The sequence below is a fragment of the Atractosteus spatula genome, chromosome 25, assembly GCF_055471065.1.
Source record: "Atractosteus spatula isolate fAtrSpa1 chromosome 25, fAtrSpa1.hap1, whole genome shotgun sequence".
In the NCBI taxonomy this organism is placed as follows: Eukaryota; Metazoa; Chordata; class Actinopteri; order Semionotiformes; family Lepisosteidae; genus Atractosteus; species Atractosteus spatula.
The window spans coordinates 3,736,174-3,752,051 of NC_142730.1; the positions used below are offsets into that span (position 1 = coordinate 3,736,174).

Below are 15,878 nucleotides of genomic sequence, written 5' to 3' on the forward strand. Positions count from 1 at the left end.
ATGAAAAAGGATCCGATGCAGATGCCGGATTCCTGGGGCGGTGAGTTGGCGGACAGAGCTATCCAGTAGTTGGGTCGTTATCCGAAGGCGAAAGGTAGGTCGAGATCCGTAAAAGGCACTGGTGGCGAACAATCCAGAACGAGAGACAGGTTCGTGGTCGGAACAAGAGCAACAGGGTCGATACCAAAAAATAGTTACGGGTAGCAAACAATCCACGGGGCGAGACGAGAAGCAAAGTCCGAAGGCAAAACGAAGAGGTCAGAAAATCCGATAAAGCAAAGGGAAAGTAACGCTAGGTAGAGCCACAGGTGGAGAACTCACTACCGAGCAGTGTTATGCGGGTAAGGGCGGCTTAAATAATGCAGCCTGCCGCACGGTAAGACGTCTGAAGAGAATTAACACGTGCGGCGGCGTTTGTAATTATCCCCCAGCTGCTGGGACTGATTAGACCTCTTCGGAGTTGGTCTGGGCCGGTTAGTGGTCGTGACAAAGACAGATTTACCCACTCAGAACAACGAAGACAACAATATTTATACTGAATATAGGTACAGGTATATGTTCTCCCAAAGCCAACATTACATTTAGGCTAAAGGGTTCAGCTAGCGTGTGTACCTTCAATACGTTAATAATATCCAAAGTGGGCTTCATAAATATACATTCACGTTTTTTCTTCCTATAAATAATTTGTCATTACATTTACTATGTATTATAATTCAATATTATGCTGTAATTTCTATTAACTGTATTTCCTCAAAAGAAGGTCCAAAAACCTGTTTTCCCCACAAGTGACATTGAGCTTCAGCCATACCTGAGAGATACCTCACTCTGTTTGCCTCGGATTTTTGAGTCACAAGAAGGGGTGGAGTAGAAATCTTTGCCTCCGAAATCACTGTTTAACATACAGAATTTAAATGTTCGTCATACCGGGTGCCGGTAAACTAGGTGGAATGACAAGAGAGGAAGAAGAGAAGTGCACAGAAACATCGCCTTGTAGTATTTTTGATGGATTTGATGGACTGTATGGCAAGCAACAGGTGTATGTACACCTGTGTGATTGCTCTCCTTACTCTGCTCTTCTTGATTTGTATAATAACTCATTTGATGCAGAGAACACGTTGTTTCCAATAGTACCTTTTCTCTTTAAAGTATCCTACTGTAACTGGTTTGGAAATCTGAATACACGTTCTGTACTGTATAGTAGCTGTAGGAAATTACCGTTAATGTACTTGCATGCATCCTCGACTGTTCAAAGAAAACGGTTTTATTTTGGTTTGGAAAAAAACCCAAAATGTTCGTGTGTTAGAAACACAATACGTATTTTAAACGCCTAGTTATTTTTACGTGACAAGGAAATATTTCCTATTTATAAATATATATTTTTAAATAAAGTACATTCTTTATTTAAACGTGGTGTAAATGTGTGAATATTATTAATGTTTCAACTGAAGTCGCCTACCTTAGGCAACTTAAACATTTATTTTAAAAAGAAATACAGTCGTTATTATTTACACATAGTGTACACTACATACTACATTTGCATTTTTTATAAGGATATTTTAGTTTATTTTAACTGTTGGGAAATTTTACAACAAATAATGCGTGAAATATTTAAACAAGACCAGCAGAAATAACGTACAAATAATAAATAGAGGGGTTCAAAACCCATACAAGTAAATGTAGTATCGTTCGCCAGCAACGCTGAAACTCACAATTATCCTGAATGTTAAACATGTTAAAAATGATGACTTACCAGACATAGGCATTATCACAGTGTTCAGTTTGAAAAAAAAAAACCATGGTGTATGATTACACTGTGATGATTTTAACAGTTCTGAACATTTCATTCCCTTAGTGGATCTTAAACACCCCTGAATTTAAGACCAGAAACCAGTTACTTCTAGGAACAGACCGATATCCTATATTTTTTCATTTTGCAACAGGTTCGTTATGTGGGCAAAGCTACATCATAGCTTAAGTTTTAATTATTCTCATGCATCCCCGTATTCCTGTGGAAGTTAAATGTTCATTATAATATTAAAATCAATTGTATCCCTGTTAACACGGCACACAGAGAAGTGCTGTTTTACATTTTAACACACCTGTTGTGTTATACAGTTTGTGTATAGTCATCTGAGTGTAGATCCACTAACCATATTATGGTTAATGGTTTGGAATATGTACTTCTCATATAGGTTGGTGTGTGTACTGTATATGAAGTGTGTCTGTGGTCATTTATTTTGGAAGGAAGTAAGAGGTGAGGGGTAATGGTACAGTACGTCCATTCCATACTATTGTCTTTTGATTGTTTTATTCTGAACAAGTTTTGTCTTGTTTTCTTTTTGTGAATCCAGTTGAAAGAAAAAGCCAATATTTGGACTCATCATTGATGGAAACAATTAAGTTATTGTCTTTATGCACTATTTAATAATTCATTTTGTATCCTGTTACTGATAATACTGTACACACTGTGCTTATACGTTAATTTTGGCCTTTAATCATAATACTACATTTCCTTTATGGCTTTTATAGGCCCACTTATCTTGCTTTTTATTTGATTTTTTTCATAAATTATATGGAGACTTAAACAATCATTATGTATTTTAATGTGGATAAAAAGAGATGATGGAATGAACAGTAAGTATGAAAAATGGGAGAACTGAGAGAATTTCTCAATTGAACGCATTCCTTAAAGACATGACAACCTTTTTCGGGGGTACTTTTCATAACTCCTTATCATTTTCTGCACTGTTTCTCTTCAGAGCATATCAAGAGTCTCACGGTGACATCTGATCCAGCCAACCCAAAGGAGGGTGACAGCCAGGTGAAGCTGGTAGCTACCACAGCACAGGGCACAGGGGATGTCACATGGCTGCTGAATGGAAAACCACTGCCAAATGACAGTCGCTATGAAATCTCAGGCACCTCTTTGGTCATCAAGAATGTCACTTGCCAGGACACTGGCCTTTACACTTGCATCCTGAAGAATCCCTTTAGCAATGACACCTTTAATAAGAACATCACCATCTTCTGTGAGTAGAGCCCCATTCAAACTGCTAGCCAGATCTATTTTGTTTTCATCCAGTTTCCAATCCATCTTTGATAATATTAATAGTTCATATGACTCCACAATTAATACACCTGTCTCTGTAAGATCCTTCAGTCGGGTCCTGAATTTCAACCAAGAAGACCAAATAGCTTCCAAACCTACAGTAGTGTACACATCAACTGCAACTCAACAAAACTGTTCCAACTGTTGACACTTTCAGAAAAATATTTTTACAAGGCACTGTATGCTGTAGTTTTTTTCTTCTTTTTCTTTTTTTCTAATACATGACCAGCGAACCTTATGTTGCTACCAATTACAGTGTATACAAAAATGTTGTTTCTAGACCTGCTGACTGACTCATCTGGTAAAGATAATTGCTTGAGTGCTGGCTGACCTCTGCCGTCATGACTTCACATCTTGTTTATGTCACAGTCACCGAGAATTCGGTAAAGTTAACAACACTAATTGAACAACAATTTGAAGAAACTCCTTGAACTAAACCGACTTGAACTTCCTATTTTAAAAAGCTTTTAAAACGGTTGACATCCTCTCTTTGGTTTCAGACGGACCAGAGAATCCCCAGATTGTAGTTACGGTCGGCCAAAGTGTGAGCACAGAGAATTTCGTTAAGGTAGGAGACTGGCTGTCACTCACATGCCAAGCTGTGGGTGACCCAGCTCCCTCATACTTCTGGAGCTCTGAGAGCCAGAAAAACATCACTGGATCCCAGAGTGGTGTTCTGAGCCTCAAGAACATCCAAACTAATCAGTCGGGTGTCTATACCTGTGTCATGACAAACCCAGTGACCAGTGTGAGCATTGAGAAAAACTACACTGTCAATGTCTATGGTAAGATGCAACTTCATTATCAGTATATAAGATTGTGATTATCATGTCTTGCCTCTAAGTGTTACCTGGCTATTTTATGTGGTATTTTCTCATTTTAATTGTTAAACTTGGAGATATCAACAACTGGATGACCAAGATGTGCCAGTGACATGGACTTACCTGTGTATATTTTCAATGTTGTTGTGTCAGGGCAATGTATGGGTAGGATAGCTAATGTGCTTTAATTTATGTATTTTATAAATTGTGTACAATGCCATACTTTGCAGACTGAAAATTAAAGCTACCTACACCAACACAATTCATCATGACTTATCTGCTTAATATAGACTGAAGCTTATTATTTTTACTATTCTTTTAATTGAACATGTTATAGTGCAACCTTAGCTTTCTAATATCACTGTCTTTTGAGAATGCACAACACTAGTCCCTGAGCGTCACAGGTTAGCAGGAATTCTAGAAAACTATATTTCCAGTGCCTAAAGAGCTGGGAAAAGGTGTTAAATAGGTCAGTTAAGCCTATAATTAGTTAAACTAGTTAGTTAAGCACCAATTAAACCACATTGGCTAGAATGGACAAGTTACAGCACATGTAATTGCCTTGGGTGAAGGCAAATGCTCAATGATACATGGCTTTGCTCTTTCTGTTCTGCAGCCAGTCCATCTGGGGACCCTATCTGCTCAGTGAAGGCAGTCCAAAGCAACACTGCACTGGAATATCAGTGCTCATGGATGGGCGGCACTCCTCTGGCCCTGCTGCAGTTCACCTTGCCTAACGCAACCCAGGGTGGCGGCTACCTGAATCACACAGAAGTTGCTTCTCCATCACTTAATGGCCAAATTGTCACGTGCATTGGCACCCACCCCATTGTCTCAAAAAACTGTTCCATCGTGGCAGGTAAGAGGAGCACAAGTGGTTTCAGTTTGGGAGGGCAGCTGCTTTAAATGTCAAGCTGGAACAAATATGATTCTTGATAAGTTTCAGGGCTCTATAGATGTTGTACTTTCCTGCTTTTCTGTAGTATAAAATGGAGTGGATGTACAAGATTCCTTAGCAAGTGTGTGCTGATCCAATTGCAGGTAAACAACCCCAGTTAATGTTGATACCCATTTACTTTCCCTACAGGTAAACAAATAGTTCCCAAATAGACTAATTAATAGATAGTAAGCCCAGAAAAATCTACCTCTTGCACTTTATGAAGAAACGGTGAAGAACTGAATGAGTCATATAAAACGGTGGTCTTTGGTTGTAGCAATCGTAATTCATTCCAAAAAATCTGGGGTGTAATTGTATGGGTCACATAGAATTATTGTGACTCCTAATGTGACTGTGTCTATAATTATACAAAAATATGTTTCAGGGAGTCCAGATGGGATCTTTCCATTGCTTACTACCACAATGGACAGCTCTGGTGCTTTGGTGGTGACCATTTCTTGTGCCAGCACCTTCTTGCCCCAGCCCACAGTCCAGTGGTCTAAAAACAATCAGGTGCTGAACAATGGAGGAAACTTTGCCATCAGTGGAGACACTTCTCAATTGACCATCTCCAACTTCAACATCAACGGAGGCAACTTAACCACCTACACCTGTAACAACGTGAACCCTTTAGGGGCAAAATCAAATTCTATGACGCTAAGAGGTATACAAAACCACAATTAATCAATTCAATTTTTTTTTAATTATGCTGTATGGTATGTTGGCTTTCTAAGCAGTTCGAAATATACACACATGGCAGGAATTTCTTTGGAATACTGAATTTGTGCTGTCTCAGGACAGAATCATTTCAGTCACAGAATGAGACTACCAACGGTACTGTTTGTTTTCTGTTTCTGTGTAAAGTTGCACATGTAAATGTAAAGCTATGTAAAGTTGCATCATCTTTGAATTTTTGGCCTTTCTGTGTCTTTTTGCCAAATTTTCTAGCAAACTTGACTTTGTTTAAGTGGCAGCCTTTATCCCAACAGATTTCAAAACTGAAATGTTTAAATTGCTCTGTCTGCCCCTCGCTAGGTCCGACGATTGGTGACTCCAGCCTTTTCCCCAACAAACAGGGAACAATCGTGACCCTGACTTGGGAGACTCCGAGGGACTCTGTGATAACTGGGTTTGACATACAGATGAAAGGGCCTGATCTGAGGCGGAGCAAACGATCCACAAATGAATTCACAACCTTACAAATGACGGGGGCAAGTAACCACAGCCTGGACATTTTCGGCCTTCACCCTAAATCCACATACAGGTTCAGGATAATTCCCCTTGCGGGCCAAACTCAAGGAGCACCATCACAGGAGCATCGTATTGGCCCAGGTGGGTAACATTACTGACTGAATAATCTTTGAAGGCTTAACGGCTGGCTTCTTCAAAGTCTACTTGGTAAACTTTATTTAAGTCTCTGTATCAGGGCTTAGTGTTCCTGGCAAGTTACAGAAGTGATGTCACTCCTCCGAAATGTGGAAAACTGCAGTGGAATCACAACAGAATTCTCTGCTGGCTGTAGTGTCGTGCTACAGCTTTTTACCACTTATTGTATTCTTGAGGGCTAATAACACTATTATAAGCACAACAATCATGTCCTTTTCATTATTTTTGCTTGCAGGGGAAGGGCTCAATGGTGCAGCAATTGCTGGAATAGCTGCTGGAATCCCTTGTTCCATCTTCCTTCTCCTGTTTGTCCTTGTTCTTATCATCCTCTGCGTCGTCTGCGCAGTCAAGAGGAAACGTAAGTAGGAGACACAACAAATGAGCACCGGGCATTAGGAAAGTAGCATAACACAGTGTGGGTGGGAATTCACACAATGTTACGGTTGAGGGTGAGAAAGCACGTCTTTTATCGAGGGAGTGATCTTTCCAGAGGGAATACTCCCGTGACCAAAGAGCAAACTGTAGTAGGCTGAACATGAGAAAAATGGATACAGAAATGAGAAAGTTTCTTTCACTCAAAAGCAGTTTCATAGCAGAACTAAAGAGTCTGCAAATGGTCCTCTCTCAGTTAAATCTGCAAAAGCCAGGAGTCTTTATTCATGGGTTCATTCAAGTAGTAAAAAACACTAGGAGCCACAATAGTAATTCTTATTATTGCTACTTCTATTACTGTTGTCATTTTTACATAGTGTGCCTGTGTTGTTAGGGTTAAAAGTGAGAAATAACTTTTCTTATTGAGAGGAGATACAGGTAGAATAATTCCATGAAGAAGAAGCAAAGAAAACACCACAGGAGAAAATAGTCTAGCAGTCTACTGTAGCTTCGGCCTCAGCCTCTCCGTCTCTGGATCTTCCTCTCATTTTTAAATCTTCAGTCCCCTTTGATCCACCTTCAGAAAGAGAACTAGATAGTTGAACTGAAAGGATCCCAGCTACAGTCCCTTAAATCTTAATCTTCCACACTTGGGAAGTTTGTGTATGTACCGGGGGGGGGGGGGGGGGGTAATGGTTATTTTCTGGCACTCTGTCATAGTTAGGTCAAAGGTAACGAAGTATTTAAAGTAATAAACATTTCTTAAAATAGCCGTATCGATTTTCGAATGATACTGTAAACAATATAAAAAGGTGTAGCAGCGAGGCTTATTAATAAGGCAGAATTAAGTGTTTCTGAGCTTCCCAAATGAGGCCCCATTTCTCTGTTCATCTCTGTGGTGCAGCCACAGAGAGACCATTAGGGTGATTTAAGGTTTCCTAGGACAGCTCCCAAAGGGGGGTGCACTTAGCTAAGCCTGGCTATCATGATCAATGGTCATCCATTGGCGCCTATCTGTCTAGGGAGTGCCAGTTGGACATCTGGACTGCATTCCTAAGTGTCAGGAGTAAGTGACTCATATCTCACCTTGATCAACCAATCAGGGACTGGTAGGGCCGAGTAACCCACGTGGGACTCTGATGCCCATGGAACTTTCAGCCAATCGACGAGCTGAAGTTCCTCCAGGTAAAAACAGGCAACACAGAGAGCCTGTAAGATTCAGATTGAGATTCAGATTCAGTAAGATTCTGGAGAGGATTCTGTGGACTGTTCTAAAGGGAGTTCAAAGGAGAATTCCAGGGCAGGACGGCCCAGGAGCAGAAGGCTCCCAAGGGCAGGACATTCTCGCAGCGCGCCTCCTGACCATCCCGAGACTCAGCCCGGACAACCACGGAACGGCCAGTGTGTCCGAGTGCCAGAACTTTCCTTTGTTCTAAGAGTCTAGAGTGGAGGTTGCCAGAGAGTAACCAGCAGCAGGCCTCGTGGACAGGTCAGAACTGTGGACAGCTGAATCACTATTCAGAACTAGCTCTTCATCAGGAACGAACCGGTCCTCTTCCTGACTTGCTGGGATCCACAGTCATCTTTTCTCCTGTGCACAAACTTTGCTAGTTAAAGCCAACATTAACTAGCCGGTCAATGAGCATCAGCAGCGCACCGCCGCAAGCCGCACAGCACAGCCTGGCACGGAGCCAGAGAGCGCGGATTGGACAGCAACAAGCCTGCAGCTGATTGTTTGTGCCTGCAGGAGATCTGAATCCCCAGAAATTGGATGAGTATTCAACTTCAATGCATTACAGCTCGAGAATTCAATTGTTATCCCAACCAGTTGATATCAATTTAATTCCTAAGAGTTATGTACTTGTTTTGAGTATCTAATGTAGAAGTTATAACCAAGTTCATTTACGAAACGGTCTTAATGAATGATATACTGAACGTATGTCCTCTTGATGTGTAACACTTCGTAACTGATTGAATATATACCTTTTGTATTCTGATAACCCTCTCGATAAGATCTGTTAGGTTTATATGCATATTCTATGTATTAATAAATGTATCCTCGTGTATTTGTACCTGTGTGTGCGCGTTGTTTGAGTTATATCGCATGGTTGGATTCTAAAGCCATCAAAAGAATCAACTTTGTGATTTACTGCTACAATTGATAATTGTCTCAGTAAATGCCCAAACCCTACAGAACTGGTGCCTTCAGAGAGCCACTATGATTACATATTTGGCGTCCCTGAACGGCTATGAAACACTACAAAGGAAAAACCTGTGACTGGTTGTTTTGCCTTTTTTTCCACTTCCATAGGTAGAGAACAAAGTTATCCAGTGACCAAAACAAACGGAACGGTAATATGCAAAAACCAGCTAAATAGCATGAAATAATATAAAAAAATATATATTTTTTTCAAAACCATATGTTCTCATCTGTATCCTACCATCTTTTTAAGAGATTTCATGTGGCCATCTCTTTTTGGTCATTTGCTGATGGGTATTGACTGGGCTCTGTTGATTTGGCAAATCTGTGATCGATTGCTTAAACCTGCGTATTTAATAAATATTTTTGTTATCAGGTGGTGGAGACAGATCCTGAGAAGAGCAAGACAAAAACAGGCGTAACCGGTCAACTGAAAGATGAAGAGAAACCATTTTCCCTTCCGTCCTGTTATACACTTGGTAAGTGAATAACAGCAGAAGTGTCTTTCGTTAAGCAAGAGCACTTTAACCAATTACTGTATTTCTACTTTTCTTTGCTCTTTTTATTTTGAGTTACAAAAGATTGCTAACCAGGCTCGCACCTTTCTGAGAAGAAATGAACATCACACCCACATAATGGGCACCAGCAGAGTTTTGCAACTTCACAGCATGTCTAGCAAACTGAACGATGGCAGAATGATAAAAATTAGTTTCCACTTTACAGTTCTGTAGAGAGGTATTCATGATGAGGAAAACCTGAAAAGGAATCATTTAGATTTTACTCATAGATGTGATAGATGAGGTTCTACAACATTTCCTACAGCATTTCCTGTTCATGTGTAAGTGTGTTGTGATCATGTTTTTGAAGATAGGCGTAAAGTAAAAATTGCTAAACAGTGAGCTTGGTACAGTATTTCTCACTTTAAACTGAAGTTGATGTTACAGCCTAATCAAAAACTAGTGGCCTTGATTCGATTGCTTAAGCTCATAACAAAGAAATGGTGACTCTTGATTGTGTATAAAATGTCTAAGGGTTTTTCAAAGTATTGCCTACATGTGCCTTCTGAATTAACTCGGTTCTCGCTTTCAGCAGCAGGAGGACGGAAACCGATACAGCACCCAGCCCTCAGCTGGGTCACCTCCTGCAGTTCGAGTAGCCACCACCGTATGAAACAGCATCATGCGGACTACACCACATTTTCCAGCTGCCTAAAAGGACATTTTGTTTCTTTCTGTATTTTTCTTTGAATTCTCACCTATGACAAGGTGGCCAACATGGTACTGTAAACACATTTAAAGACAACCACAGAACAGTTCTGGAAAGGCCTCAGGAAACCATGACACTTGTTAAACCTACAATAAAAGCATGATCATTTGTTTACAATGATACATTGTGCCTGAGCAAGGCAGTTAAGGTTCTGTCTGGCACTGTGTACTATTTGTGAGTTTCAGAGCAGAAGTTATGAGTCAAACCAATGTCAGCATAAATCCTATTTTAACTATGCTTTTTCAGGAAGTCACAATTGCATATCTTTAATCATTCACCACAACAAGGCATAAGTGCTCATAGAAACCATAGGGTATGGTGTTGTGGTGCACAAAAACAAATATATAGCCTAAAGGTGTAAGGTGTGAGATTTTATTTTTGTGTATGTGTCCTTCAGATGGGAAGTTTCTTAAATTTCATTTTCCTAAAGTGTCTGTTTATTGTGGTATGTCCAGTGGATTTTAGGAGACTAACTTAGGCATTTCCTCCTTTAACTCTTTGAACACCATCCTTGGCAGCTGATGAGCTACAGTCGAGCAGGTGTTACAGGTCTCTTCGAATTACCTTCACAAACCGGACATTCATAGATTTTATCTAGCTGTGTCTTGAATATGAGATCATCTGCTTGCTTGGTTTAGCCCTGTGCTATTCCTGAAGTTTGTCCAGAGAACTGTATACTCCCATTTAAACTCTCAACTTAACCTGGAATCAAATTATTTAATTGATATTGATCACTCCTATGATGAGGGCTTTTCATTACTGGAACTTTCCCTGCTCAATTTCATCTACTGTAGCAAACAACCTCAGACATTAACAAAAGAATGGAAACACCCCTAACAACTACAGCATACATCACATTCTTAGGGAAAAGCTGTCACTTTCCAAATCATCTTTTTCTAGTCTGGAACACAAAAGCTGTGGCAAAGAATTAAAGTAATATTATTTTCCATTGCTAAGCTCTGCAAAATCTTTTCTTCTAAAAAAATGACCCGGTTTCTAAAAAACAAATTGCCAACTACTACAGTATATCTCCTTTTCTGTGTTAATTACATGCCTTGTGTAGCTTATTTGGTTTTGCACAATTTGGATCTCAGGTGCAGTTAAATTTGAAATATTCCTATTCATAGAGCTGAATAGTTACAGAACAGCTTAGTTTGCAAGCATGTCCTTACCTCAGACACTAACAGCTCTGTGCAGAAGGGGAAATGACAACCACAAGGACTGAACAGTAACTCTCAAAACTTTCCTTTTTACTGTTGTAAAAGATTTATTTGACTTGTTTTTGTTTAATCCTTTGAATTCTGAGCATGCATGTAGATCAGTGTTTCCATATCTGTCTTTTCTTTTAAGAAGGTGCCTATCAGCCTCAGAATCCAAATTGATGCTTTATAGGAAAACACTTTTCATGCTCTAAATATATACATATAATGATGTGCAATATACATATAAACAGTATAACTAAAACAATTAATAAATACGATGTTTTATGTGCTAACTTTTAAATGCTGAAAAAAATCTAAATAGACTGTTTCAACTGGAGAAGCAATTTCTCCCTTATCCACCTTAATCTTGTTTGTAGTGGGAATCTTGCAGCATGATTGCTACCGAGCGTGACTTTTCTTTAGTTTCTATTTTAGTTTAACAAAAAGTATTTGACATTGAGTACACAAGTTCTGTGCTTTTGCTGAAGGTACATGTTTAAATTGAACACTGCATCTTCTGGGTATTAGATAAGGGTAATTGTGTGTCTTTTAATCACATTTACTTCAGCTTTCAGTTCCCACAGTGTCCTGGAAACCTCTGTATTTTGTTTTTCTACTTTTCTGGATATAACTCTCAATTTGGTGACATTCAAGAACAGTGAGCTTTCTTGCAGGGTGCTGCATAAGGCAGGGTAATCACTCTTCCGTGACATGCTGGTTAGAGGGTTCCCAAATAGGCATCACATATCTTACAGAGTGCTGCCAGGATGCAGTGAACCCGAGCCAACCAGGGTGTCTTCAGCCAATCACACAACAGCAATTCCCCCTGGAGTGTTTAGCAGTGAGAACATGCAGTGCAATAGAGTTGTAGTTGTTATCCCTTAGGTGCCTTTATTTTTCTTGCTGGAGATATTCCAGAACTAGCAGGGACTACGAGCCTCAGAATAAGAATGAGCTAGCCTGACAGTTGGAATCTTATCATCAAGCTGAGGTTATCAAAAATATATAGTTCAATTTAAAACATGGTTTTATTCTGCGTTTAAAAAATCAGACACTAAAATCACATTATTTGCTCTCTACAAAGTGAAATTGTTACAGTCCCTTATTTCCTTCCTTTGTGTTACCGCCCTGTTTCGAAAATCACTTTTTTTTTTCTTCACCGAGCTGAACACACAAAACTACTAGATTAAGGGTCATTTCTTTATTGAATAAAAGAATGACTAGAGTAGCCAGCTGCTCCTGAGATGCTGTGATCATTATTACCAAAGGCAGATGACAATCTGTGTCAGCTTGCAAGCAAATGACGGATTTGTTTTTGTCCTTTTCTAGTTTGGCCTAGACAATGTTTTGATGTGATTTATTGAACAATTTGTTCTTTCGTGCATTGGGACACTTTAGTTCACTCTGGTTATTTTTGACTTAAAAGACATCCCAGACACAGTTGATGAGGGGGAAAAACTTCCAAATAATCTTAAAGGTGCGTAATCTTAATTTACCTAAATTAACTTTAGGTAGTAATTAAATTAATTACTTACTAATTTATTGTAGTTCACTGTGCTCACGTTTCTTCTAAACTTTTAGTTCCATCAGCTCATTTGGGGAGATCAATATAATCTTTCTGAGATTTTCTTAGAAAAAGTGTAGCAAAGAGAATACAGTATCTTGATAAAGGAGAAGTCTGGAATAGTAAGTAGACAAATCTGTGAAAAACTTGTAGAATGCCAAAATTTCATTAGAGGGAGAAGGGAGGATCTCCACGACCTGGTGACATTCAGTTTCTGCTTTTCTTCTTTATTTGCACAGAAGAAATGCCCATATCTATAAGAATAAGTAGTCTTGATTTAGGTTTTGCAAACAACAAAAGGCAGGAATACAAAACAATATTTCTAACCTTAATTATCATTATCGTTTGTGCTATGCCATTCAATTCCAGAGTGTTTTCTTAAATATTCTTCACTTCGCTGAGTAGTTAATAATTTGATATTTATTTTATGTTTGCTATAATAATTGGTCGTTTTTAGGTTTGGATTAAACAAAATCAATGTTCAAGTAAAAATAGTTACATGTGGGAAATCCATCTGAGTGGGTATCCATTCTGAAAAATATGTGAGGAGATGTTTAATATTAACTCTAATGTTTCTTTCGCGTTCGTTTAATAAGCATGAAACTTTGATTATCAAAAACAATAAATCAGGATTCTGCAGAATGCTCCTTTGCAGATGAAATCTATTTTAAAATGTTTCATTAGAGTGTGATTAAATTTTAATTGCTTGTTAATTAAACAGATTAAAAACTTTAAGGCTAAAAGTCTTATTAAAGAAACTCATATCTGTGTATCTGTGCTGTCTTCGAAGATGCTGAAACATTGATCTCCATTACCTTCAAAAGAAGTGGTTGTATTTGCATTCTAGTTCTGTACAATAAAAATATCAATCTGCTTTTAAAATATGATATTCCTGATTCCTTTATAGAAGGAATTAGAAAAACTGTGAAATTGCCTGTCAAACTTATTCTTGATAAATGTTCACAAGTGAACCAATAGCTGGTGTTTGGTATAGTAGATCTGTGCTCATTCGATTTGTTTCTTTAAGATCCAGATAAGACTTCTCACACCAGAATTTCATATGAGCACCAGGAATTAAATGAGCATAAAGCTTTCATGATCAAAAATAATAAATCAGGTGTCTGCAGAATGCTCCTGTAAGCCCATTTTAAAATGTTTCATTAGAGTGTAATTAAGTTTTAATTAATGGTTAATTAGACAGATGGAAAACTTTAAGGCTAAAAGTCATTAAAACACTCAAATCTGGGATTATCTCAGTGCTGTCTTCAAAAATGCCAGAACTAACTTTTCATGCTTCGATTACCTTCAAAAGATTTGGTTGTTTTTACATTCTAGTTCTGTACAATAAGAACAATCTAATTTCAAAATATGACATTCCTTGTTCTTTTTTCCTTCACACAACTTCAGAAACTACAGAGAAGCAAAGCAGTTTTAATGACGAAACAGTGGAAAACTGTAAATGTATCTGTTAATTAACTTTCTTCATAAATGCTCACAAGAGAACCAAAAGCTGCTGTTTAGTATAGCGGAACTGTGCTCATTCTTGTGGGTTTGTTTGTCTAAGTGCCAGATAAGACTTCTCTTTTCAGAATTTCATATGAGCACCAAGAACTTAATGAGCATGAAGCTTTCATTATCAAAAACAATAAATCGCAAATCTGCAGAACACTCCTGTTAGCATTTGCAGATGCAACCCATTTTAATTCAGAGGTGACAGATGCTTTGCCATAGCTTCTCAGAGTTGCATTTTCTTTTGATAAGTTTTATTTTTGCAGCAAGCCACTATTCTGGTGTATTCCACGTTGTCTTACTTAACACAAGCTGCTATTACTCCATTTCCATTGTGGACTTGCTCCAGTTCTGCTGTGGTGCGCTATGGTTTTAACTTGCCTAGCTGTACTTTACTATCCTGGATCATTAGAATCCAATGATGTATTTCTGTAAGACATGCTTGTTATTATACATCATAGTATTATAGATTTTCATAAGAGTCCCACTGGACAGTTTAAAGGCTGCAGACTACTGTATCATTAAACATCTAATAAATGAAGAACATCTCCATTTCTTCTAGTACATTTAATATCCTGGTTGCTTTTTTTTGTTTTAGTGCATCATTTTACATGACCCGACACAACACATTGCTTTTTAGTGAATGTGTGATTTTCCTAAAGTTTTACAGTGGTGTATTAAGGTTACTGTTATGTTAAAAAAAAAATAAAGACCCTGTGAAGGGCTCAAGCTGGCGATTTCCCCGCGCTATTGCGGGAAGTCCTTATAAAAGGAAAGTTACAAAAACGCAAAGCCCAGGGGGTTGAAGTAGTGACGGGGGTGAAAGGCGATAGGAAGGGTCGTTGCGGCGTGAGCGTCTGTTTAAGTGGGCACGCGTGGAAATGTAAAGGCGTTTGTTAGAGTGCGTGGAATGCGTGACCGTGTGAGTGCGTGCGGAATGCACGACACTTACTAGCGTAACTTTTTTTTTTTAATGTTTTGCTTTTATTAGGCTGCTAGAACCCTGCCTCAGCTTCCTGTTTGTAGGTTTCAGTAGCCCGGATCAATTAAAAAAAAATTCAAAAGATGAGTAACGCCAGTTAAAAGTACAAGTACGTTAAAAAAAAAACTATTATTGCTACACATTCTTAATCTGACTAATGCGTTTACTCTTTTCTTAATTCAACAGGGGGTATATTAATATAGGAAATAGGTTCCTTGTTACCATACAGAGAGAGTATATTTAATAACATGGTATTGTACTTTTCTCTTTAGTTAAGATCACTTTATTGGCCATATAGTATACAATTTTTTGCATTAGGAATTTGTTTTCTTGCGTACCCCAGCTTGCTCTCCATGAGACACACAGGCGGGGAGAGAAGCCTGGGGTCAGAGTGCAGGGTCAGCCATTTATACAGCACCCCTGGAAGAGCTGGGCCTTAAGGGCCTTGCTCAGGGGCCCAACAGAGTAGGATTCCTCTGCCTGCTGTGGGGTTTGACCCAGCAACCTTCCAGACACAGGCGCAGATCCTT

General features: G+C 38.8%; 1 protein-coding gene across 1 annotated transcript; it reads left to right on the top strand.

Annotated features, from left to right (window-relative positions):
• On the top strand, positions 1–10,001 carry vsig10l (V-set and immunoglobulin domain containing 10 like). Its single transcript, XM_088905820.1, has 9 exons — positions 1–40; positions 2,760–3,029; positions 3,610–3,894; positions 4,547–4,704; positions 5,351–5,531; positions 5,903–6,199; positions 6,489–6,611; positions 9,202–9,304; positions 9,918–10,001. Exons 1-8 carry the CDS (start codon positions 1–3, stop codon positions 9,219–9,221), a joined length of 1,374 nt encoding a protein of 457 aa, XP_088761946.1. The 3' UTR covers positions 9,222–9,304; positions 9,918–10,001.
• The last annotated feature ends 5,877 nt before the right edge of the window (positions 10,002–15,878 follow it).

Bases quoted from the DNA above. Each gene is read 5' to 3' on its own strand.
- vsig10l (XM_088905820.1), top strand. From the start codon at position 1: ATGAAAAAGGATCCGATGCAGATGCCGGATTCCTGGGGCG. The intron at 41-2,759 runs GTGAGTTGGCGG...GTTTCTCTTCAG, and splicing joins GATGCCGGATTCCTGGGGCG to AGCATATCAAGAGTCTCACG. The intron at 5,532-5,902 runs GTATACAAAACC...GCCCCTCGCTAG, and splicing joins AAATTCTATGACGCTAAGAG to GTCCGACGATTGGTGACTCC.